This window comes from Heptranchias perlo, chromosome 9 (assembly GCF_035084215.1).
Source record: "Heptranchias perlo isolate sHepPer1 chromosome 9, sHepPer1.hap1, whole genome shotgun sequence".
In the NCBI taxonomy this organism is placed as follows: domain Eukaryota; kingdom Metazoa; phylum Chordata; class Chondrichthyes; order Hexanchiformes; family Hexanchidae; genus Heptranchias; species Heptranchias perlo.
Window position 1 is genome coordinate 70,303,591 of NC_090333.1, and position 27,754 is coordinate 70,331,344.

Genomic DNA, 27,754 nt, shown 5'->3' on the forward strand with positions numbered 1-27,754 from the left:
TAGGGCAGAGCTGTGAACAACTAGTTTGCTGTACCATGCTCTGCTGTGACGGTATGGGGGGTTAAATTAGGCCTCATAGTGCCCGCTTTTAAGGCGCTACGCAGCCTCCAAAGGCACCAAAATGGTGGGCAGGAAGCATGCGCCCACTTCCAAATGGAAGTGCGACACCCGCCATATTGGGTTAGGACAAGCAAGAGGCATCCTTCACCCACGCCTGAAGCAGGCATAGGCCCTTTACATAGGGCCCCTTATTTGCATAATGCCTGCTTCAGGTCCCTGTTGCAACTTTGGTTTGTCCTGAGGCAGCCGGTGCCAGTGCTGGGAAAATCATCCCTAAGCATCGCATGAATAAAAATAAGGTAAGTACTTAGCACAATTACCATCCCAATCGCCGTACTCCCGGTCCTGAGATCCAGGCTCCCCGATCCTTGTTTGAGGCCGCGACTACGAAGTGCAACAACTTACCTGTGGGCGTGAATTTGTAGCTGCATTTTTCGATGCAATCAATTCCCAAGTCCTTGGCAGGTCGTTAAGAAGAGATCCAAGCAGAGGTCCAGCACTTCCCTTTGGAGGGAGGGTAAATCAGTAAAGGAATTGTCTTGCCCCTGTTTTTAATTTTTCCACCCCAGGACCTATCGTTGTCTGAGAGCCCCACAGACAAGGGAAGGTGCATGTGGAGTTTCACCTTTGCTATTCCACGTCAGTGGATACAGAATGTTGAAGTGCAGATACAACGATGCTAGTTATAAGCGTGAAATGTCTGATGTAACTGCTAGCACTTCCTGCACTGCTGCCAAGGTCACAGTCTATCCGAGGAGTTGTCACGACAGCCATTTTCCCAATGTTCAGATAGTGAGCGCTGGAATGGAGCAGGACATCCTCACCCAGTCCGTTAGTGTGTCTGGACTTGGACTGTATTGATTCCAGGAGCAACAGGTGCAGGCTGTCAAATGAAGCTGCAATATTCCATCAGTTGAAGGATATAAGTTTCAAAGAAAGCTGAAGTTGGTAATAGTGACAAGAAAGACCAATCTTGAGAATTCCCGGCCACCTTTACTGCACACCTGTCTGTCTTTGTCTCCCAAATGTTGGTTAAAAGGTGCAGGTTTTTCTGACCTGCCTACTTGGTCAGCGCATGGTACAAAGGAAGCATTCATTAAGAAAAACTGAAGTGCAAATGCAGAATTGAAAGAGGAAAGGTTAGTGTGTTTTCTATACAAATTACTCGCCCTATCTCGTGAAACAAAACTACCACCAACACCCACTGTTCAGTAGGAACCTGCCAATCAGCCTCCCCGGTTGGTCCCAAAGTACTAACACCCATTCAACTCAGTGTAGATCAGTCTTGGATATACACATTCTCCTCCCCCCCAACCCACAATGATGCCAGCAGTGCAGCCCAGGAAGTGACGAGTGACCCAAAGCCTCAGGACGTTTTACTACATTAAAGGCTCTATCTAAATGCAAGTTGTTGCTGTTGCCTCTACCTTCAAAAAATAATAAAGGTATCTTGAAAAGCTTTTCTCTGGCCTGTTGACTGGCAATTCCTCTTACAATAACAATACTTTCTGATTTTACCCAAAGCATTCAACGATCTGAATTGGAAGAGATACGACTTCTTTTGTCTTTTGATGTTGTTGTGCAGGAATGAGTAATAATTAACACTGCCACCAGCTGTCACGCCTCCGCAGATGTCAGCTTATTTCCTCATTATGTTGCCTGTCTTGCAGAAGAGTAGGTAACTCCTGCTAGTTTATAATCACTTCTACGCAAGGTTAACCATTCCAAACACTCTGTTCTTTCTGACAGAGGTCACAAAGAACGTTGTTTATTTTGCATCCTATCATTGTACTCATCTTCCAAGAATTTAATATCCTTTGCGTGCTGTTTATCGCGTATTTTTGTTCTGTATGTCACAACTCAAGAATGACAACACGCAGTTTGTCTTGACCCTAAAGCTGATTGTGACCCGGAACTGTTCCACAAGGATTTAAATCTCGGGTATCTAAGCAAACAACTCCAGAATAATATTTTTTAAATGCCCTGCATTAGCTCTGGTTTCTATCTCCTTTGTACTATTTGAATTTGTTCTTTGAAGAAGTATTGGGGAGGCTGATTAATCAAATATTCTGACAGAAAAACCTGGTTGACAGGTCTGTTGTGTTGCTTATGTTAATCCCACCTATTCTGTTTTTTCTTAGTTTGATATAGTCATGTAAAATATGTTTTTCTGATTTCCTTGCTTTATTAACACTATCTGGAGCGGAGAAATGATGCATTCGTTATTCTACTGCAGAACTCTTTGGGATTTACATGAGGAATCTGCGGCGCTCATTACGATTTTCCACTGTAAAGCTTACTAGCCAACTGAAAATAGTTAAATCAGTGGGTGTGTGTTTTTTTTCTTGAATCAGCCCCTCATGTATGTGTGCTTTTTAAAGAAAGTACCACAGCATTTAGTCATAAGTGTTTCTGACTAAAGCAGCTGTCTTCAATCAATTCATACTTGTATATATTTTGATTTTCAAAGATGCTAAATGGTGTTTTCCACTATCAGTGTACAAAATAATTAACACAGTGAATGCTGGTACATTCCTTCAGCTTGTTTTCTTCAAAGACATCATTTGAGTCTTTTACTAAACCTGGTCATTGATGTCTCGTTTGGACTTGTGACAACTGAAAGCACAACTCCACCAGCATTATTGCTTGGCAGCAACAGCCCACAATACATCAAGAGTGGCACAGAGCCAACCGCCTGGTGACTGCGCCGTGATCTTCTACCAATGCTCTTTGACACACTGGGATCTTGGATGGGCCGTGCTTTAAAGAAGGCAGGAGGGAACTTGTTATAGAAAAAAAAGTTTTTCCAAGTACCAACATTAGAGTTTTGCCAGGACTTGACTTCCAATGGAATTCAGCTGCTACCAGCCCAAAGAATTAACACAGGGAATAATCCTGCTCCATGAGAGCATCAGAAAGTCTGAATGAGAAGAAGCCCTCCAGCCTGTCCAAGTTGATCTGCTGTCTGGTTCCTCGTTTAAGACTGCCATACTTGGGTCCCTGCTGACTCAGGAACCCATCAGTTTCCTTTGTGAATGCTTCACCCAAGTCGCCATTAATGCTGCGAGGTGGTTTGGGTATACAGTTATAAGCTTACTGCGGCTCATAAGTATACACCCTAGATCAGCACAAATAATGGTCAACATCTACGCTATCAGTTCTCTTCATAATGTAAGGAAGTTGGATCAAGCAGCATTCCTGGTGCTGGAACGTAAGACAAAGGAAAATTATTGGTCAGGAGTAGGAGGAAAGCTAATCCGGGTTCAGTTCAACAGAATCCACTAAGAGATATGTACCATTAAAATGGAAGACCAATGTGATGGATTTCCGTTATACCACAGTTTGAACTCTAAACGCTCAGGATGGGGACATTCTCTAATCTCTTTTGCAAACTTTCTGGGTGTGCTTTAAATTAAAAATGCATCCTCCCCCTTCACTACATTGCTGCTACTGTCAGTGTGCAGTTCGTGTACCTGTGGTGCTGGCATCTGTTCTTCGCCCTTGTGTTCATCTTTGATTATAGGGAACAAGAGGTAATCAACATAATATCAAACAGCTGCTTCCTGATTTTGAATCCTTGCTATAAAATACCTTCAATGTTGAAATGCTTCTTTTCCTGTAGGGGATGGGGAATAGGCAGATTTATTTAGTAGCAGCCTTTACTGTGTGAGTTATGGGGCATTGCAGCTTTAAGTAGAATTGAAATGAATCATTACAGCCTCGAAGGTTCTGCCTGGGTTTGATCCCTGGCCTGTGCTGAGTTAGCTGATTGCAGCACGGGCAGCAGAAAGGGCAGTACCATTGGCCCTCGAGTACTTTGGTCTAGGAAGAAGAAAATTCAGCTTGGGCATGAATTGCTGTTAGATGTGGAAGGACTCCTCTGTGCATTACCTGTGGACGTTGAATCAGGCTCGACTCCAGTGCCCTCCATGGTTGACTAGGTTGCTGACACCCACAGTCCAGGCTTCCAACATAAAGAGTGGCCACTTGGACAATGTAAGTGGAGGGTGGTTGGTGCCTGCGGAGGCTCAACCTCAGCTAGAATCTGAGCCTTTGTGAGAAGAGAAGGGAATGTCTATGTGGTGTCAGCCATGGCTCAGTGGGGAGCACTCTCTTCTCTGTCAGTAGGTCGTGGGATTAAGTCCCACTCCAGGGACTTGAGCACATAATCTAGGCTGACACTCTAATGCAGTACTGAGGGAGGTGCCATCTTTCAGATGAGATGTTAAACGGCGGCCCCATCTGCCCTCTCTGGTGGAAGTAAATGATCCCATGGCACTCTTTCAAAGAAGAGTAGGGGAGTTCTACTCAGTGTCCTGGTCAATATTTATCCCTCAACCAACATCACTAAAATTGATGATCTGGTCATTATCACATTGCTGTTTGTGTGACCTTGCTGTGCACAAATTGGCTGCCATGTTTCCTACAGTACAACTGTGACTACACGTCAAAAGTACTTCATTGGCTGAAAAGCACTTTTGGACATCCTGAGATCGTGAAAAAGTATTGTATCCAGCACGTATCCATCTTGTCGCAACTTTCAATGGTGTCACACGTGAAAGCCAGGCCAGAAAAATCCTGATTCGCTCAAATAATAAGTTCTCTGTTGTTACCCATAAAATGCCTGACTGAATGTTAACTAATCAAAAGTAGCAACAAGTAATGAATAACCAGGTCAAAACTGAGCAATTAAATTCCTCAGCTCCCACTTTATGGACCAGGGAGGACCACAAAACTGACCCAATTGCTTAACTAGTTTCTTAACCAACATTTAAAACAGATTTTCTGGTCATAGTTTGGAACGTTTTGAAGTTGTGAAAGGTGCTATATAAATGCAAGTCTTTCTTTAAATTTTTTTCCAACTTACATAGTTATTCTTTGCTCAGGTGACTGTGCACAGTTATAAATAACAGGCCTGAAATTCCTGGGCCTGGGACAGGCGCAATCACGGTGAAATGGCGGCCTCCTGGCCAGGATTTGAGGCGGGACCCAGTTCCATCAGGTCTCCATCCCTTTTCTAGTGTGTGCTGTCAAATTCCACTGGAAGTGGGGCAGATGCTTTTTTTTGAATTGGCTTCCACCATTCTCCACCCCACCCTCACACCATTCTCCACCCCACCCTCACACCATTCTCCACCCCCCCTCACACCATTCCCCCCCCTCACACCATTCCCCCCCTCACACCATTCTTCTTCCCCCCCCCCCCCCACCCTCACCATTCTTCCCCCCCCACCCCCCGGCCTCTGTCGTACCAGTTCCCTCCCCCCCCCCCCCCACACCTGCCCACCCAGGGATGCCCTCATCTGCTGGAATTCCCACCAGTTGTGTGAGCTGTGGCTCAGTCGGTAGCCCTCTCGCCTCTGAGTCAGAAGGTTGTGGGTTCAAGTCCCACTCCAGAGACTTGAGCACATAATCCAGGCTGACACTCCAGTGCAGTACTGAGGGAGTGCTGCACTGTCCCTCTTTCAGATGAGATGTTAAACCGCAGCCCCGTCTGCCCTCTCAGGTGGGCATAAATGATCCCACAGTGTCCTGGCCAATATTTATCCCTCCACCAACATCACGAAAACAGATGATCTGGTCATTATCACATTGCTGTTTGTGGGATCTTGCTGTGCGCAAAAATGGCTGCTGCGTTTCCTACATTACAACAGTGACTACACTTCAAAAAAATAAGTACTTCATTGGCTGTAAAGCGCTTTGGTCATGAAAGGCGCTATGTAACTGCAAGTCTTTTTTCTTTCCAGTTCTGCCACAGTAGGCCCCAGTGCTACGTATGCCTGCATCATGCAGGTGAGGATCAGATCCTGGCGGAAGTTAAACCCACGAGTGCGTGAAACGCCGGTTACCAAGGACGACCTATCACTGTTGCAAAAGCGGCAAGATTGAATTTTTTGAGTGTGTATTTTAGGTATCCTTGCCATAGCTGCCATCCTTGGAGTCAGGTGCCACCCCCACATTTCCCTCCCCCCACACACACTCTGTTTATGGAAACCCTCGGATTTAGGTTGCGGGTGCGGGTGGGGACGTGTCAGGACTGGCAGCTGGAAGTCTTGTCCCGCTGAGGACCTGCCACCATTGTGGCTTGACGGGAATTTCTAGCCTAACATTACTAACCTAACAAGTACATTAAAAATAAACAATCCTGCCCTCACCAACGTTCAGCACAGTAACTCTGTATCTTTTAAGATGTCTACGGTTTTTTGTTAAAAAAGAAGAGCTACATGATCACCAGCAGCATCTGATTGAAATTGTTGGGGCATCAAATTGAAACGTTATTAGCTTGCCAGAATTATTTACTTGTTATTTTCGTGACCAACCACTGAAGCAAAGCCGTATTTTGAGCTGTGTTCGATAGAATTGGTTATACTGCAATGCGTTTTCAAGTTATGAAAAGATGTACCTCTCATAGTTTTCAAGCTGAGAGACATCACATCACATCACATCACATCACATCACATCACATCACATCCACTAGGAGCTGAGTCAAGGCTGCCCAATATCATTTTAGTTAGGACTTTTGCAGCTGTCAGAGAGGAAGCCTCCCCCCTGAGTTTGGGTTGCATTTAAACCCAGGAGTCAGAGGTGAAAGGTCAATGTGTTGAACCACTGTGCTAGTCGGTCCCTTTTTGCTGTTTGTCCAGGAGTAGTTGGATCCAGCCAATAACACGGTAGGAGTTTAAAAAAAACAAGTTGATAATGAGCCATGTAATAAGTTGGCGGGAAGTGATTTACAAACATTTTTGGGTGCCATCTTAAAATGCTTAATTGTGTTGATGAGCTCAGTGGTTAAATTGAGAGATGCTATTTAATGGTCTTGTACTCAATCAGGTGACCTGCTTATTAGCATAGCTGTGTCTGTGATGCTGCACCTTGCCTGATTGCAAACTTAGCATTTGTTATGAACATATAATTTTCATATTTGGGTGAATTATCTAAATGATCAGACTTTACAGTATTGAGCATTCATGTTGATTGCTTACATTGCAGTGTCAAATAGTAGGGTACCTAGTAATAGAGGGTAATCTGCCCTGTGTGGCTATCTGCACTAAACGTGGCTGCCGTTGCTCTGTAATTCAGGGGGATCCACTGTGCTCACACTCAATCTTTTACTCATTTGCAGTGATTTGGGCAGAAAGCTCATCTTTTTTCTTGCTTTGTGATTTTTGAATGCGTTTTTCATAATCATAATTGTTTGGAACTCGTATTTTGCTGATAATGTCAATTCACAGGACTTGTAAAGAAGGAGGTAGAAAATGGAAAATAAGAAATTCTAACATTTTACAGAGACAAACATCAAAGGTTGAAAAATTTCCATTACCCCAAACTCTTAAAAAAAAAACAAATAACCTGTTTAAAATGTTGCGTACTGATTCTTTTGTGTCGTGCGTTTTGTGTTTCCAGGACAGGAGTGCATTGCCAAATGCTAAAGCTAAGCTCAGCAAGGAGGCACCGATACTAACACACACACCTAGAGCAAAGTAAGTCGCAAATTTTTTTAATGAGTTTTAAGAGCGTTGCTGTTTCTAAGCTCATAAACCATCTAATGCTAAGAGGATTATGTGCTTGTATTGCTATGCCAAAATTTTGAAATTGGAAATTAATTATTTTATATAGGAAAAAGTGTTATAATCTTGTTTTTGTTCTCCAAGCGGCCATTCAATTCAAGATGTTTAATGCCTTCCATTTAGCATCAACTTTACTTGAAAATGTCATTTTATTTCACGTCAGTAACCTGGGAAAAAAAACCCAGTGTCCTCAAGCTCTTGACAGCATATAAGTAAACCAGGAAGAGTATTGAAAGTAATTTGAAAAAGAAATGTCCAATTTTGTTCGATTCAATAATGAGAACGGCTCGTTCTAATTAAATTATGTGACCTGAGCCAATATGCTTCTTATGCTTTTGTATTTTAAATGTTTGTTTATTTAAGTATTGACGTTCGAAAGCTGCAAACACAGTCATTGTGCGTTTCCTTAAAAGATAGCTTTTCATCAATTGCACCCACGTTATTTCATAATTGAATATTTCAGTTTTTGCATGGTTTTAAAATATAGATATTGTTGCTAATCATCATCTACAGAGTTAGCATGCTGTCAGCGATGAACACTCGGGTAGAAATAGTGTATGTAAATACATAATTGATGCTTTTTATATAGTCTTGCCATCATGAGAACTCCCAGTATGCTTTCTTTAGGTATTACACAAAAAATATATTTAAAAATTGAACACGCAGAAGTCTCTCTAATGACCATTATGGTTTTGTTTTGTGTCGTCACTACGTTAAAATACTTCCATATGAAGTGGTGCATGGTCAGCGTGAACATTAATTTTAACCCCCAAGAATAGGTGCGTTGGGGGCGGGTGGGAGGTTAAAGTACCAGCTTTTTGGAGCGGGACCGCCGCCCAGCTCCAACGCGCCCACTTCCAGGTTTAGCCCAGGCGCGTTAAGATGCGCGCGCAGCAGACATCCAGAAGTCCCGCCCCCACTTAAAGCCAGCGGGCCGATATTTAAAGGGCCAATTCAGGTAGATAAAACACTTTAGCTAATTAATTTTTTGTGGATTCTGCAACAGAAAATGAATTTAACTTCTCCTGAACGTGTCTCCCGTGGCTTCTGAAACGTGCCATAGAAACAGAGGCAAGTTTCAGCCGAAGCTCATTTGGCCCTTTTAAACCAGTGATTGACACATCTCAATAAAAGGTGAGGTATTGCCGCTGGGCACTCAGTTCTCTCAGACAAACGTTTGGCTGGGAGTTCTTCGTGTTTAGACTGAGATTTCTTTGTTGAGACTGAGAATTCTTGTGTTTAGGTAAATTTATGTACATTTTGGAGCCCCACAAACTGATAAGATCAGGATGGGGGGGCACAATGGATTTATTCCACAGTACATCTGAGGAGGAGGCACATCACCATCCGCGGCAGGCACCGCGTGCACTTCTGGGAGCTGCAAGTGCACAAGACAGAGGTGCACCACAAGGACCTGGAGAAGAGCAGAGAGGAGACCAATGAAGGGGCCGAGGTCGCAGGAGGCACGACCCACGTGAGAGGGTCTACAGGCAGAGGCTGAGCTTCCTGGACCTCTCTGAGGAGCAGTGCCTACGCAGGCTGAAATTGAGTCACCAGGTGGTTGCAGACATCTGCAGCCTCCTTCATGAAGAGCTGTTCCCGGCTGGGCCCGGTGGCCACGCATTGCCCGTTGCAGTTAAAGTCACCACTGCCCTCAATTTCTTTGCCTCCTGATCCTTCCAAGGTGCCACCGGTGACATCTCCAGGGTCTCTCAGTCGTCTGCACATAAGTGTATTCGACAGTTCACAGATGGCTTGTTTGCCAGGGCATCCCACTACGTCCAGTTCCTCCGCGACGATATCAGCCAGACTGAGAGGGCAGTGGGTTTCCACTCTCTGGCTGGCTTCACACGGGTGCAGGGCGCAATCAAGTGCACACAAGTAGCAATCCGAGGATCTGCACGTGAGCCAAGACTGTTCATCAACTGAAAGGAATATCACTCCATCAATGCACAGCTTGTGCGCGACCATCGGAGGAGGTTTCTGCAGGCAAATGCCAGATTCCCTGGCAGCTGCCATGATTTGTTCATGAGTCCAGTATCCCAAATCTCTTCCATACAGAAGACAGATTTAAGGGCTGGCTCCTTGGAGACAAGGGATACCCCCTGCAGATGTAGCTCATGACACCTGTGAGAAACCCCACCAACGAGGCACAGTAGCGACAGTCACATCTCCAGCATGTCTATCATTGAGCAAGCCATAGGAATGTTGAAGATTCGCTTCAGGTGCCTGGAAAGATCTGGGGAACCCTTCAGTACTCGCCAGTGAGGGTGTGCAAAATGATCGTCGTGTGCTCCGTCCTGCACAACATAGCACAGTGGAGAGGGTTACAGGTGGAGGAGGTGGAAGGCGTTCATGAAGCATCCTCATCTGCCGACAACATTGAAGAAGAGGGTAAGGAGAAAAATGAAGATGGGGAACCCATCGCCAGAGCAGTGACGCACATTGCTTCCCGTATTGCCAAGGATTCCCTCGTCTCTAACAGATTCTCATAATTAAATCTGCAAATTGAAGACTTTGAAATACTACGGCTGCCTGGAACAACCATCACCAACTCCCCGCCCCGCCCCCCCCCCCCCCCCCCCCTGTTTTCACAAAACAGTCTTTCAACCATGCATACATCCATTGCACATGCACTCAATGGGTGGCATCATGTCTTGACATTCATAATGAAGCACATGAAAGGGCAAATTCACAAAAGGGACTTAATAATGATCAAGATATGGCACTGGTGTGAGAATTATTAAATTTAACGTGACATAAACAAAAAAATATATAAATTAACAACATGACAGTTCGTCAAACACCCTTGTGCATACCCTTGATGAAATACAGTTGTTTAGCCTTTCTCTTCCTTCCGCTTCTACGTGGTGCATCCCCTGTGGCTTCAGCAGAGGTAGTGGCGGGTTGCTCAAATCCCTGCCCTAACTGCTGAGATGCTCTCAGCCGACGACCTCTGGGTTTTGGAGCCTGTGAGGGCCCCGTCAAAGACTGCTCCACTTGCACCTGTGCAGGAGCAGACTCTGCCATCAGGAGAGGTGGCAGCATTGCAGGTAGTGGTTGAGCCGGGGGGGGGGGCAACGGGTGAAACGTGGGAGTGCTTTGAGTGGAGTCCCCACTTCCATGCCCCCTTTTGCCATCATCGCTCTCCTGGTCCAGTGCAGCATCACTCCTACCACTCTGCTGGCTAGCAGATTGGTGAGTAGATGTGCCGCATTGTAAGGCCACGGCTAAAGTATCTGCCTGTTTAAGGCGGCAGACATGTTGGCATAACTTTCTGCAGGGCCGTTATCATGGCCTACATGGACTCATTCGAGAGCCTTGCTTGAAGCTCAGTGGAGGACAGCATTCTCTCCATTGCAGACATTCCCACATTTACCTGCACCACCAATCCACTAATGTTGGAGGTGGATTCCTCAATTCTCTCCGCTATTGCGGGGAGTGTGCGTGGCACGTTTTCCAGTACCTCGCAAAGGTGCAGCTATAACCCTATCATTCTCATTCTCAACGATGGCCCTCGGGGTTTAGCATCTGTGTCCAACTGAGCAGAGCTTGGAGAGGAGTGTCCCCCTTCTGCCGATGCAGACTCTCCACAGCTGCCTCTGCCACCATTGTCTGCTCGTGCACACTTGTGAATCACCAGGTGACAACTCAACTATCTGGCTAACAGGACCCACCGCTGTGCCAGTATCTGCACTGGTGCATTGCTATATGTCATGTGATGGTGCACCCTCCTCAGGAGGAATGAGCTCCTCTGAGGAATCACCTTGTTCCATTGCAGCTGAATGTTGTTGAATCTGTGAAAGCCCTTGAAGACATCAGAAACCAATATTAATTATTCATCGGAAAAGTGACCACCTTTCCAGTGACCGTACTGAGGTTTGGAACAGGTGACAAAATCAGTTCATCATGTGTGTGAAGAATGTTATAAAGTTCTGTCGCCAGCCATCTGCTGATTGCCAGTCTCTCCATTTCCGATGGATAAGCATGCTACGGTGCGACTGATGTCCATCACCTCCACCTCTGCATCTATCAACTGGACTATTTGTGGTGGTCCACCTCCAGTTCTACTACTCTCCCTTTCATTTTGCGCTCTATTCTCCTACAAGGGGAAAAATAACAGACTGAAGGTGACGTCTTCACCTGATTGATGCACTGCTTTGGGTGAGGCTGACAATGAAACAGATGCATCAGAGGGTGACTATCAGACAGATGCATCACATTGCATCAGGATTGGGGTGGGTGCATCAATGGGGAGGTGAGGCAGTACATAGAAAGTGAAGGTTTGTTGATGCTGAAACTTAAGTGGGTGTGAGAAGTGATATGATGGAGTAGGCTTGACAAGACAGAGTGAGGTGGGGGGCGGTGTTGCATTTCACAAGATGTGGGTGAATCAGCAAATGTACTCACTTTTCCTGACCTGGTTACATCATTAAAGCGCTTCCTGCATTGAACCCAGGACCTGGACACCGTGCTCCTGCTGCTCACCTCTCCTGCCACCCCCCAGCCACACTTTCTTAGTGGCAGATATAGGTTTTTTCCTCCTCTCAGCTGGGTACAGCACCTCCCTCCTGCTTTGCACAGCAGCCAGTAGCACCTCAAGGGAAGCGTGCTGCCTTTGCTCTGTGTCCTTCCATTTCCCTTCTTCTTCCTTTCTCCTTCAAAGTCCATTTTTGCATTGACCCTTTTAAATACTCCAGTTTACATCATGTCATGCAGGTGCGCGGTACACCTGCTGCGCAGCTTGGAGACGCATAACCTGGAAGTAAAATTACGTGCCTTCAATTGAGTTGTGATCGCTCAATCCAACGTGCTAAAATTATTTTTGGATTTCCCACTTGACTATTTACCCACCCGCTGAATTCTCGCCACCATGCTAAATTCATGCCCTTTGTATATGTGCTACCTAGAGTTGTTGAAGCAACAGCAACTTGCATTCATATTGCACCTGCAACATAAAATGTGCCAAGGGGCTTCAGAGGTCTAATCAGACAAATGTGGACGCCAAGCCAAAGGAGGAAATATTCGGAGGGATGACCAAAAGCTTGATCAAAGAGGTGGGTTTTAAGGAGGACCTTCTCGGAATATCGGCACTGCTGGCAAGCCCGGCGTTTATTGCCCATCTCTCATTGCCCCCGAGAAGGTGGTAATGAGCCGCCTTCTTGAATCACTGCATGCCATGTGGTGCAGGTACTCCCACGGTGCTGTTAACTAGGGAGTTGGGGAGGGGGAGGTGGTTCTGTGGGTACTATAACATATTATTGTTATTATAATCTGATTGTAATTTTGGAGGGAGTAGAGAGTACCTAACCCAAGTGGTCATTCTTCATGTGATCATGGGCAGTGAGTGCTGGCAACTCTTTAATTGTCACAGTTGAGCCTGATCTTGACCTCAGCTAATATACACATGTGCAATTTTCCCAGAAGGTTCTCCAGTTCACAGGGTACCGTTCAGCAGTGAAACTCTGGCCAACTTTCATTTTTTTAACCCCTCTCTCCCTAGTTCAGAGGATCGGAGGCCAACTGGATCACTTCCACTGCCACGCTGATTGAGATCAGGTAACTCAGCGCAAACCAGGCACTGAACATGTGACCGTCTGGGTCTCAATCAGTGGTGCAGTGGTCCATGCATCATGCACTGAGCCACTAGGGGAGCAAAATCCTAAAATGTCTTCATCCATCGAGTGGACATGGTGATAATAGTTCCAGCGGCAAGGAATGAGTTTCCAGTTAACAGTCTCTGAAAACCAAACATCGTTTCTTGGCATAAGAGAATTCAAATTCAGTAATAAGGAAACAATCCGGATTTGACTTTGGAGATCGTCCTTACTTGTACAGCAGGTTGAAATGGGAATCTGTGGTGGACCATCAGTCCTGGTCTGCTTCAGTACTTTTTCTGAAAGGTTTAACAGTTGTTGTCACTGAACACAGTGAACCACGTATCAGTATTTTACACCAGCTGTGAAGCTAGCAATAAGCCACTAGAGCAGCAAAATTCTAATAAAAGCGAAAGCTGAGCGGTGACCTGATAGCAGCCTTTAAGATTATGAAAGAGTTTGACAGGGTTGAAGTAGAGAAGATGTTTCCGCTTGTGGGGGGAGACCAAAACTAGGGGCCATAAATATAAGATCGTCACTAATAAATCCAATAGGGAATTCAGGAGAAACTTCTTTACCCACAGAGTGGTGAGAATGTGGAACTAGCTACCACAAGGAGTAGTTGAGATGAATAGTAGAAAGCTAGAAAAACATGAGGGAGAAAGGAATAGAAGGATATGCTGATAGGATGAGATGAAGAGGGGTGGAAGATGGCTCATGTGGACCTGTTGGGCTGAATGACCTGTTTCTGTGCTGTACATTCTATGTAATGTAATTCAGTGGTGTTAAAAGTACTAAATACATGATTATTCTCATCAGTAAACACTCCTGGCTATATTAAAAAAAAATCCAGCTTGGAATTGGGCATCCATTACTTTCCATATTCATTTAGAAATGTAAATTTAGAAACTATAATTTTGATAGACATTCAGCATGTCACTGGACAAGATTTGTGTTTAATTGAGTCTCTGGAGGTAAACTGTAGAATTTATAGGATTCACAAATCAAATGCTGTGAAACAAAATTGTTATAATATTCTGATTGTAATTTTGGAGGGAGTAGAGAGGTGTGGGCGCTTAAATTATTATTCATGTTGAAGAACAACTACTGGTAAACTGAGTGACTGACATTCCCTGATTCTCCCTACCAATCCATACGATCATTTTTTTTTCAAGTGCAAAGTGGCTGCCAGCCTGAGTAGTTGTTTTCAGAAATTAGCCCTTCACACCTCTTGAGAAACAATAACAAACTGTAAATGTGGTACCAATATCGCTAGACCTCTTAAATTTTCAGCTAATTCAGAAATACTTGGCTTACAGTAAAGTTGCGTAGGTTCCTTGACACTTTTTCTGCATTTTGAGCTGAGTTACGTTTTAATTGCAGATCTCAGTGGGGGATAACTGGAATTTGTACTCTCTGCATTTCACTGCAATTCACTGCAATGACCTTTTACCTACAGCAATTTTACTGAAGTCAGTCATGGCATAGGCAGTTGGAAAAAGAAAGAAAGACTTATATTTATATAGCGCCTTTCATGACCTCGGGACATCCCAAAGCGCTTTACAGCTAATTAATTACTTTTGAAGTATAGTCACTTTGCACGCAAGGTTCCACAAACAATAATGTGATAATGACCAGATCATCTGTTTTTAGTGATGTTGGTTGAGGGATAAATATTGTCCAAAACACCGGAGAGAACTCCCCTGCTCCTCATCGAATAGTGCCCTGGGATCTTTTATGTCCACCTGAGAGGGCAGACTGGACCTCTGATTAACATCTCATCCGAAAGATGGCACCTCCGACAATGCAGCACTCCCTCACTATTACACTGAAATGTCAGCTGAGATTTTGTGCTCACTTCTCTGGAGCAGGTCTTGGACCCATAACCTTTTGGCTCAGTGGCGAGAGTGCTCCCGCTGAGCCACGGCTGATGAGTACTGCCTGACAAATCTGATTGAATTTTTTGAAGAGGTGACTAAAGTAGTGGACAGGGGAATGTCAGTGGATGTTATTTATATGGACTTCCAGAAGGCATTTGATAAGGTCCCACATAAGAGACTGTTAGCTAAGATAGAAGCCCATGGAATCGAGGGAAAAGTACAGACTTGGTTAGGAAGTTGGCTGAACGAAAGGCGACAGAGAGTAGGGATAATGGGTAGGTACTCACATTGGCAGGATGTGACTAGTGGAGTCCCGCAGGGATCTGTCTCGGAGCCTCAATTATTCACAATATTTATTAACGACTTAGATGAAGGCATAGAAAGTCTCATATCTAAGTTTGCCGATGACACAAAGATTGGTGGCATTGTAAACAGTGTAGATGAGAACATAAAATTACAAAGCGATATTGATAGATTAGGTGAATGGGCAAAACTGTGGCAAATGGAATTCAATGTAGACAAATATGAGGTCATCCACTTTGGATCAAAAAAGGATAGAACAGGGTACTTTCTAAATGGTAAAAAGTTAAAAACAGTGGCTGTCCAAAGGGACTTAGGGGTTCAGGTACATAGATCATTGAAGTGTCATGAACAGGTGCAGAAAATAATCAGTAAGGCTAATGGAATGCTGGCCTTTATATCTAGAGGACTAGAGTACAAGGGGGCAGAAGTTATGCTGCAGCTATACAAAACCTGGTTAGACCGCACCTGGAGTACTGTGAGCAGTTCTGGGCACCGCACCTTCGGAAGGACATATTGGCTTTGGAGGGAGTGCAGTGTGGGTTTACTAGAATGATACCCGGACTTCAAGGGTTGTTACGAGGAGAGATTACACAAATTGGGGTTGTATTCTCTAGAGTTTCGAAGGTTAAGGGGTGATCTGATCGAAGTTTATAAGATATTAAGGAGAACGGATAGGGTGGATAGAGAGAAACTATTTTCGCTGGTTGGGAATTCTAGGAGTAGGGGGCACAATCTAAAAAATTAGAGCCAGACCTTTCAGGAGTGAGATTAGAAAGCATTTCTACACACAAAGGGTGGTAGAAGTTTGGAACTCTCTTCCGCAAACGGCAATTGATACAAGCTCAATTGCTAAATTTAAATCTGAGATAGATAGCTTTTTGGCAACCAAAGGTATTAAGGGATATGGGCCAAAGGCGGGTATATGGAGTTAGATCACAGATTAGCCATGATCTTATCAAATGGCGGAGCAGGCACGAGGGGCTGAATGGCCTACTCCTATTCCTATGTTGCTATTTCCTATGTACTGTAAGAGCTGTACTCTCAAGAGACATCACGGTTGCACCTCAGAGGTGTTGAAACCCATTGAAGAGGTGGTTTTTATGAGCACCTCCAGAGACTATGTAATTGCTGCAGAAGGCAAGAGCTCATCGTTGTTTCTGACCTGGCGAGATCAACCCGTTGACATTTTTCATCACATACTGGACTGCACAGGAAGGTATGACAGTCGGAACACTTGCAAACCATAACTTAAAGGTCATCGAGCAAATTGATACGAATGGTTTAGTGGATAAAGGGAAATACTGGCATTTATAAATCATTTCTCTCAGAAAGACTTCAAATACAATGAACCACTTGCAGTGGAATGACTGTTAATGTATGTTGTGTCATTTTGTGCACAGTGTAATCCCACAAACATCAATGAGATGAATGACTAATGTTTTTTTTTAGTGGAGTTGGTAATGTTGGATTGGAATATGCAGATGGTGCTCCAGTTTAATGTGTTATCCAAAGGATAGCACCTCTGACAACGTAGAACTCCCTTATGCTGCACTGAGGTTTTTGCCTGGATTTTATGGCCAAGTCCTTAAGTGGGTTAGAACCTACAAACCTCTCGACTCAGGTGACAGTGCTACGAACCACCCCAATGCTGATACTACTCCGTAATCATTATTTAGTTACTGCTAGTATTTGTATACTAATAATTAAAAATGAGAATAGCTCAATGTGAGCACTCATTCATATAGACATAAATGTCATGAATTATATTGGTTGAAATGTGACATTTTTAATTTTACACCTAAAAAGAAAAATTCTCCCCTGCAAGTTAGGGTATTGTATTCCCATACACCTGTTCCTATAGTCAGCAAGTTAATGAGACTTTTGTCAGGTGCAAATTACAGTCATTAAAAATGACAAAAAAGGTAGCTCTTGTTGACACAGAGCTCCCTACGGGCCACTGATAGTATTATTAATACTGATGGAAGAAGGTTGGATTACAGTTCCTCAGCTGCTACTTATTAAACAGGCCACACAGTGAATTATTGCCTAACGTTGGGCAAGCCTCAAAACAAAATTTTCTAAATGAACCAAGGAACCACATGCCAGGAGCCTCAGTTAATTCTAAATACAAGCCGACTGGCTCCGTCACTGAGAGGGTGGATTAGTGTGTGTGTGTGTGTGTGTGTGTGTGTGTGCGCGCGTGGAAATATTCACATCACTAATTGTGTTGTATGGACTCTACTAGTCACATCCTGCCAATGTGAGTACCTACTCTCTGTCGCCTTTCGCTCAGCCAACTTCCTAACCAAGTCCGTACTTTTCCCTCGATTCCGTGGGCTTCTATCTTAGCTAACAGTCTCTTATGTGGGACCTTATCAAATGCCTTCTTGAAGTCCATATAAATAAGATCCATTGACATTCCCCTGTCCACTACTTTAGTCACCTTTTCAAAAAATTCAATCAGGTTTGTCAGGCACGACCTACCTTTCACAAATCCATGCTGGCTCTCTCTGATTAACTGAAAATTCTCGAGGTGTTCAGTCACCCTATCCTTAATTATAGACTCCAGCATTTTCCCCACAACAGATGTTAGCCTAACTGGTCTATAATTCCCTGGTTTCCCTCCCTCTCCTTTCTTAAAAAGCAGAGTGACATGTGCAATTTTCCAATCTAGAGAGACAGTTCCTGAATCTAGATAACTTTGAAAGATTATAGTTAGGGCATCTGCAATGTGCTCACCTACTTCCTTTAAAACCCTGGGATGGAAACCATCTGGTCCTGGGGATTTGTCACTCTTTAGTGCTATTATTTTCTTCATTACTGTTGCTTTACTTATATTCATTCTATTGAGTCCCTGTCCCCGATTCAATATTAGTTTTCTTGGGATTTCCGGCATGCTGTCCTCTTTTTCTACTGTAAATACTGACGCAAAGTAATCGTTCACCATGTCCACCACTTCCCCATTGTCAATGACAATATCCCCACTTTCAGTTTTTAAGGGGCCAACATAGCTCCTGACCACCCTCTTTTTCCTAATGTAACTATAAAAGTTCTTTGTATTGGTTTTGATATCCCTTGCAAGTTTCTTTTCATACACTCTTTTTGTAGCTCTTACTATCTGTTTTATGACCTTTTGTATCTTTGTATCTTTCCCATTCGCCAGGATCTGTGCCATTTTTTGCCTTTTTGTATGCCCTTACCTTATGTCTTATACTGCCCCTTACCTCTTTAGGTGTCCATGGCTGTTTTTTTTTGGCAAGTAGAGTTCTTGCCCCTCAGGGGTATAAACCGATTCTGTATCACGTTAAATGTTTCTTTAAACATTTCCCCCTGATCATCTGTCGTTTTACCCATTAACAGATTTGCCCAGTTTACTGTGGACAGTCTCTGTCTCATCCCATTGAAGTCAGCCTTACCCAAGTCTAGAATCTTAGCAGCTGATTCACTTTTTTCCCTTTTAAACACTACCTTGAACTCGATCATGTTATGATTGCTATTGGATAGATGTTCACGCACAGTCAAGCTGTTACCTAAATCTGGTTCATTACTCATTACTAAATCTAGTATGGCTTGCCCCCTTGTTGCCTGTAGGACATACTGCTGTAGAAAACTATCCCGGACACACTCAAGAAATTCACTACCTTTCTGACAGTTGCTAGTCTGCTTTTCCCAATCTCTGTGAAGGTTAAAGTTCCCCATTAAGATGAGATACTTCCTGTCTACTCTATCTGGGCCCCTCAGAATTTTGTACACCTCAATCAAGTCACCCCTCAGCCTTCTCTGCTCCAAGGAAAACAACCCCAGCCTATCCAATCTCTCCTCGTAGCTGCAATTTTCAAGCCCTGGCAACATTCTTGTAAATCTTCTCTGCACTCTCTCCAGAGCAATTACGTCCTTCCTGTAATGTGGTGACCAGAACTGCGCACAATACTCCAGCTGTGGCCTTACCAGTGTTTTATACAGTTCCATCATTACATTCCTGCTTTTGTATTCTATACCTCGGCTAATAACGGAGAGCATTCCGTATGCCTTCTTCACAACCTTATCTACCTGTACTGCCACCTTCAGGGACCTGCGCACATGCACTCCAAGGTCTCTCACTTCCTCTACCCCTCTCAATGTATTCCCGTTTACTGCGTATTCCCTTTTACTGTTTGCCCTCCCTAAGTGCATTACCTCTCTGTGTTGAACTCCATTTGCCACTTTTCCGCCCACTCCACCAACCCATTGATATCTTCTTGGAGTCTACAGCTATCCTCTTCACTGTCAACTAGACGGCTAATTTTTGTGTCGTCTGCAAATTTGCCAATCATGCCCCCTACGTTCAAGTCCAAATCATTAATATATACCACAAACAGCAAGGGACCCAACACTGAGCCCTGTTTTGTCCAACATCCTGGAAAATGGAGACGTTTTAAAAATGTTTTTCAACGACTGTCACTGTGTTATAAAGTGATAAATGCAATACAGAAGTACCACAAATTAATTTTTTTTATACCTTATTCACGGTGCAGAAGCGACATTTGGATGAATAATAGCATCTGCCTTGTTAAGGTAATTATGGAAATTCTCTGAATTGGTTCTGGACCTAGATCAGAGATTTATCCCAGTGTAAAGGGATGTGGAGAAAATAAGTGCACAGACTTGATCAAAACACGTGCCAGAAAAAGGCTATCCTGTTCTGTGCAGACACGAGTACACTGCTTTTTCACAGGCTCATGTGATTCCTTGTGCAGTAAATTGTTTTTTTTTGTTGTTGCTTTCTCTCTGTATTCTGCAAAACTTTTTATAGAAGAGTATCCTGTCACAGTAAAACGTAGTGCATTGTTTCATTTTAAAACCTCATATTCCCCATAAGCTCATTAGAACCCTGGTCCAGCGTTATCATGGATTCTGAGATTTATGGACAGGCAACATTGTTCTCAAGAGTGTTCAATGCTAACAGACTCGTAGGGCTGGAATAATGTAATATGCCACTCAATTACTTCACTCTTGCTCGCTGTTTACTTCTTTCAAACTCCTCCAACAAGTTTGTTAGACGCTCCGGGCCATCTGTATTCTTGGTATAACATTTTTCAATAAGTATGATGACGCAATAGAAAAATATTGTTAAGTGGCAGCAACTAATAGCATGCCATATGCAGATTTGCACTCCGGTGCATAGGTTTCACTGCTATTACTAATAGCAAGTATAAAATCAAGCTCACTAGACTCACAGTCATTGCACTGCAAGTGGTAGATTGTATTTGAGGTGTTTCTGAGAGAAATGATTTATAAATCCCTGTATTTCGTTCATCTTTCATTGGGAATCAGTTCTTTTTGATATCAAACATAACCTAAAGCAGAGCCCAATCCTTCTCCAAGGTGTCACCCTCTGAGTCATAAGGTTTTGGGTTTAAGTCCCACTCCTGATAACGTAATCCAAGCTGACACTTCATTGCAGTACTGAAGGAGTACTGCACTGTCGGAGGTGCCGTCTTTTGGATGAGATGTTAAACCGAGGCCCTGTCTGCCCTCTCAGGTGGATGTAAATGATCCCAAGGCATGATTTCAAAGAAGGTCAGGAGCCCTGGCCAATATTTATCCCTCAACCAATGTCACTGATGGGGGGAGGAATCTGGTGAAGATAACATAAGTCTGAAGAAAAAAGAAATAGGAAATGAGAGTAACGGTCAGACCAACGTCAGGAATAAGGGTAACATAAACGGTCAGGGAACAAATACAGTTATGGAACAAAAGTACAAAATGACTGTTTTTATTAATTGTTCTACTCACTTTATTTTTAACAAATTAAGTTGCCTGTACAGCAATGTGCATAGCATCTGGAACAAAATGGGGGAACTGGAGGCAATAATTTGTAGCGAGGAGCCAGATGTAGTAGGGATAACTGAAACATGGTTACATGAAGAACAGGACTGGCAGTTAAATATTGCAGAATATAATGTATTTAGAAAGGATATGGAAGGAAGAAGAGGAGGGTAGGGTGGCTGTACTAATTAGAGACAACATAATGGCAATAGAAGAAAGGGACATAAGTAATGTTAAGATAGAAACAGAATTCACATGGATTAAGACAGGATAAGAAGGGATCGATTATATTAATAGGTATATTCTACAAACCATCTAACAGTGGAAGGGAAGTGGAGGATGAAATATATAGACAAATCTATGAAATGAGTAAAAAATGTTGAATAATAATCATGGGAAATTTCAACTACCCCCAAATAAACTGGCAAGAAGAGGTAGGGAAAGGAGAAAAGGGAATGGAGTTTTTACAGTGTGTACATGACGCCTTTCTTACCCAGTATGTGAGAAGCCCAACTAGAGAGGAATCATTGCTGGATCTGGTTATGGAAAATGAACCAGAGCAGATAAGAGAAGTAAGCATTGGTGAACATCTAGGCAGTAGCAATCATAACATAATAAGGTTTAAAATAATGATTGAGAAAGACATAAGAAAGCCAAAGACCAAAGTAAGAGATTGAAAAAAAAGCTACTTTTGAGGGTGGGAGAATGGAACTAGGGAAGGTAAACTGGAAAAAGATGTTGACAGAAAAAGAGAAAGAACAGCAGTGGGAAATATTTAAAATGGTGATCAATACAGTTCAGGAGAAATATATTCCACTAAAATACAAGAATGTACTAGCCAATAATAAAACAGCATGGATGAATAAAGATATAAGGGTAAAATTGAAACTAAAGAAAAGGCTTACACTAAGTAAATAGACAACAAAGGAGAGGATGACAAAAAGGAATGCAAAGAGGTTAGGAAAGAAGTCAAAAAAACAATTAGGAAAGCAAAGAGGAACTACAAAATTCAATTATCAAGGAATATAAAAAGAAATAGTAAAGCATTCTACAGACACATAAATAACAAAAGAAAAATCAGCATAGGGATAGGACCACTAAGGGATGCACAAGGTAAACTCACAGGTAATGATAGCGAAATGGCAGAAATATTGAATAGATACTTTGCCTCCATATTTAACAGGGAGACTAACAAGGTGGACATGCCATTAGAAGAAGAGATCAAAAAATATATAAAACATTTACAATAGAAAGGGGCGAGATAATTGATTAACTAATTAAACTTAGAGAGGATAAAACCCCGATCTAGATGGATTGCTTCCACGAATATTAAAAGAAGTTAGGGAGGGGATAGCAGGAGGTGCTATTACATATATATAAGAATTTATTAGAAAAGGGAATAGTGCCTGAAGACTGGTGGACAGCTAATGTTATTCTTATATTTAAAAGGGGAGATAGAACAAGTCCAGGGAACTATAGACCAGTTAGCTCAATGTCAGTGGTAGGAAAGATAATGGAATCTTTACTCAGAGGTGTATTAGAGATTGAAACTATAATAAAGAATAGTCAGCACGGATTTCAGAAGGGAAAGTCATGCTTGACCAACCTTATTGAATTCTTTGAAGAAGTAACAGAAAGAGTATACTAGGGTAATGCAGTAGATGTAATTTATTTGGATTTTCAAAAGGCCTTCGATAAGGTACCACCTTGTAGGCTTATGACAAAGGTCAGAGCATGCGGAGTTTGGGGACAGATAGCAGAATGGATAAAAAGTTGGCTACAAAACAGAGAGCAGGGGTTAAGGGTAGCTACTCAGACTGGCAAAAGGGAAGTGGTGTTCCACAGGGATCGGTGCTGGGACCACTGTTGTTCACAATTTACATTAATGCTTTGGATTTGGGAATCAGAAGTGCAATTTCAAAATTTGCGGACGACACCAAATTGTTGGGTATAATTAATACAAAGGAAGAATGTGTCAAAATGCAAGAGGACATTAATAAACTTGCAGAATGGGCGTGTAATTGGCAAATGAATTTCAATGTAGATAAGTGTGAGGTGCTACGTTTTGGTAGGAAGAATAAGGAGGTCACATACTGCTTGGCTAATAAGAGTCTAAATGGGGTAGAAAAGCAAAAGGATCTCGGGGTACAGATACACAAATCACTAAAACTAGCGACGCAGGTTAATAAGGCCATAAAAAAGGCAAATCAAGCACTGGGGTTCATTTCTAGAGGGATAGAATTGAAAAGCAAAGAAGTTATGTTAAACTTGTATGGAATCTTAGTTAGGCCACACTTGGAGTACTGTGCACAGTTTTGGACTCCATATTATGGAAAGGATATAGAGGCATTGGAGAGGGTGCAATAAAGATTCACAAGGATGATTCCAGAACTGAGACAATATCCTTATCAGGAAAGGCTGAGGCTCTTTCCTCTAGAAAAGAGAAGGCTGAAGGCTGACCTGATAGAGGTCTTTAAGATAATGATAGAGTTTGATAGCGTAGATGTAGAGAAAATGCTTCCACTTGTGGGGGAGTCCAAAACTAGAGGTCATAAATATAAAATAGTCGCTAATAAATCCAATAGGGAATTCAGGAGAAACTTCTTTACCCAAAGAGTGGTAAGAATGTGGAACGTCCTATCATAAGGAGTAGTTGAGGCAAATAGCATAGAAGCTTTTAAGGGGACGCTAGATAAGTACGAGGGAGAAAGGATAGAAGGGTATCCTGATAGGGTTAGATGAAGTAGGGAGGGAGTAGACTCATGTGGACCATTAATGCCAGCATAGACCAGTTGGGTTGAATGGCCTGTTTCTGTGCTATAACTCGATGTAACAAAAACAGAATATCTGGCCATTATCTCATTGCTGTTTGTGGGATTTTGCTGTGAGCAATTTGGATGTAGTGTTTCCTACATTACAACAATGACTACACTTCAAAAAGTTCTTCATTGCTTTGGGAAGTACTGAGGACATGAAATGCCCTAAAGTTCTTTCTTTTTCTTCATGTCTTCTACTCCCTGCAAATAACATAAATGATGTAATTTAATTGCCTCTGAATATTTGTTTTAACGAAGGGGTACAATTTCTGGGATTTTTTGCCCCCTTCATGCTCTAGTCATACAACAGCTACAAGAGAGTTTCATGTTTCCAAGCCTTTATTTAATCCACTCTGAACAAGGTGCAAGGAAGTATGCAAGAGCACGTGAAGGGTTTACTGTTTTAGCTTTTCCCTCACTGTGTGGGATACTCTGGGCTCCTCATGGTGTGTCAGCTGAGAAAGTATGGGAGATTGGATGCTGTGCTTACGTAGCTCAAACTTATTTTTAAAGCTCCTATTTTGTTCCCTCTGGAAAAATGTTTTTTTGTTGTGAACCGGAAAGAAACACCACTACGTGTCTGAAGTTATTACCAGGAAAGACAGTTTCATTGGAACATAGGAACAAGAGTAGGCCATTCAGTCCCTTGAGCCTGTTCCATCATTCAATTAGATCTGAAATGATATTGGCGATGCAAGTGGAATAATCCATTTCAAATTTATAATATCCTTTCCATCTTGTCCCAACAATTTGTCTTATTATCATTCAGACTTTTCTTCCTGCTTCTTTCCTGATCAAGTTAACAGATAGACGGCATACATCTGGCTCTTTGCAAAAGCTATATTGAACCAGTCGTTGAGAAGTCTAAGAGAGCATCCTAGTTTGCCTGTCCCTTTGCTTTTATTTACCCTCATTCACTCCCTGATGTAATTTGACTCTTGAGTCACTCCTTTAGGGAATTGCAAGGTAGAACCCACATCCAATCATTCCACAGAACTGATTGCATCTAAGTACATCAGTAGATATCAGTTGGTAGCACTCTCTGAGTCAGAAGGTTGTGGGTTCAAGTCCTACTCAGGACATGAGTACATAATCAACATTGACACTCCAATATGATACTAAGAGAATGCTGCATTATCGGCGGTGCCGTCTTTTTTGGATGAGACATTAAACCAAGGTCTCACTTGCTTGTTCAGTGGTTCAGGTGGATATTAAAAATCCTATGCGCTATTCGAAGAGGAGAAGGGAATTCTCCTGGTGCGCTGGCCAACATTCTTAGTGCTGTTTGTGTAATCTTGCTGTGTGGAAAACATTTTTTATTCATTCGTGGCGCGTGGGTGTCACTCTCAAGGCCAGCATTTATTGCTCATCCCTAATTGCCCTTGAGAAGGTGGTGGTGAGCTGCCTTCTTGAACCACTGCAGTCCATGTGGTGAAGGTTCTCCCACAGTACTGTTCGGAAGGGAGTTCCAGGATTTTGACCCAGCGACGATGAAGGAACGGCGATATATTTCCAAGTCGGGATGGTGTGTGACTTGGAGGGGAACGTGCAGGTGGTGTTGTTCCCATGTGCCTGCTGCTCTTGTCCTTCTAGGTGGTAGAGGTCGCGGGTTTGGGAGGTGCTGTCGAAGAAGCCTTGGCGAGTTGCTGCAGTGCATCCTGTGGATGGTACACACTGCAGCCACAGTGCGCTGGTGGTGAAGGGAGTGAATGTTTAGGGTGGCGGATGGGGTGCCAATCAAGCGGGCTGCTTTGTCCTGGATGGTGTCGAGCTTCTTGAGTGTTGTTGGAGCTGCACTCATCCAGGCAAGTGGAGAGTATTCCACCACACTCCTGACTTGTGCCTTGTAGATGGTGGAAAGGCTTTGTGCTAGGTATGACACCAGCCACTGGAGAGTTTTCCCTCTAATTCCCATTAACTTCAATTTTACTAGGGTTCCTTGGCGCCACACTCGGTCAAATGCTGCCTTGATGTGAAGGGCAGTCACTCTCACCTCACCTCTGGAATTCAGCTCTTTTGTCCCTGTTGGACCAAGGCTGTAATGAAGTCTGGAGCCGAGTGGTCCTGGCAGAACCCAAACTGATCATCGGTGAGCAGGTTGTTGATGAGTAAGTGCTGCTTGATAGGACTTTCGACGACACCTTCCATCACTTTGCTGATGATTGAGAGTAGACTGACGGGGCGGTAATTGGCCACTGGGTTTGCCTACATAACATCTTCAAAGTTGTATGTGAAGCACTTTGAGATATTTCTGAGAGTTATGTAAATACACATCTATTTCTATCACGAGGAACCCTTTAGTAACCTAACATGAATTAATTTCTAAAAAAAACAATTTATGTTGAATTGAGTCCAAAATATCTTAAAACAATGCTTAGAAATTTAATTAATTGGCTGGTGCAGTGTGTTACAACATTGTCCTTTCACCTCTGTGACCTTGAGTTGAATCCTGCTGAAACTGGTGAAACGATGGTCTCTCTGCTGTCTACAAGAGCCCAGAAGTAGAATACTGCACGTAACTTGGCTGAAACAGACACTAAATTTGTCCGTTTCACTCAAAGAAGCTTCAAGAAATGCTGGTGTCAGAAGTAGGAATTTTGCAACCTTGGTGTTTCAGACGTTGGGGTTGAAGTATGTTGTTGGGGGATTGAAGAGCGAGAGTTATCTTACGTCAATTTTACACCGTATGTGAAGTGGGAGCACTTTGGAATGTTCCATTTCCCCAGCACCATGTCTATCAGTCTGATAAGCAAAAGAAACCAAGAAAAATGAAACTGTTAGACAGATTGGTTATCTAATTAATTTGTACCCAATTTTAACTGATCTGAAATCTAGATTTTGCTGTCTTAAAGTGGAAAGAAAATGACAAACTTGCCTCAAAATTATTTCATGTTTCTTGAAAGCATCAATTTTCTTGCTAGCATGGAGAAACTCTCAAGTAGGGTCTTCCTCCCTGTTTGATCACTTAGGCAACTTGGAGTTTCCTGGAGGGGCTCGATTGCAAACAGTCAGGGGTGTGATTTCAAACCACCTTGATTGTCGAACTGTAGCCGCCAACTCCAGAAACACACGCTACAAGCTGGGAATGCAAATTTTCCAACTGGTTGCAAGGTTTACAAGGGTCAGGCCAGTTTGCAGTCCCCACCCCCACATCGTGTGCAGTCGCCATCGCCGCATCGCGTGCCGTCCCCACCCCTATTGTTTGCAATGGAGCTGCTCCAAAATGCATGGGACAGTTCACTGTAATTGATGCCATGGAAGTAAAGAGACACCCTACTGGAGAGCTCCATGCCAGCAAGAAAATATAAAATTGCATTTCTTCTATAAAAAAGGGTGGATGGGAAGGGAGAGTGGAGTACTTTGAATGAAATTCCTTCCCCAAAGTTTCTTTCTCCAGTAATTATCTCATTGACTTTAAAATGATACCTTTAGCAACCTACAGCTCTGTGTTTGTGTTATTTTCTGCTGCTACAAGAACTTCTGATTAAACATCATAAAGCCTGGCACTCTGCTGGCTTCCTATTTGCATGGCAAGTGCATATGCTTAGCGTTGCTTTCTTTAGATTAATGGGATAGAGCTGCTGTAAAAAATAAAACTGCATTTAACAGCTCCAATGACCTTGCTTTGCTTTTTGTAATTTGCTTACTGTTATTATGCCCATTTATCACCTTAAAATGTAGCACTTTTATTTCATTTTGTAAAATTTAATTTGTTCATTTGT

The 27,754-nt window shown here is 43.0% G+C and overlaps 1 protein-coding gene across 1 annotated transcript in view; it reads left to right on the forward strand.

Moving 5' to 3' along the window:
• Window positions 1-27,754, forward strand: part of LOC137325529 (uncharacterized protein C1orf21-like) — a 190,297-nt gene that overhangs the window by 144,894 nt on the left and 17,649 nt on the right. The window contains exon 4 of the mRNA XM_067990733.1: window positions 7,465-7,541. Coding sequence (XP_067846834.1) covers window positions 7,465-7,541 — 77 coding nt within the window. The remainder of the gene's footprint in view (window positions 1-7,464; window positions 7,542-27,754) is intronic.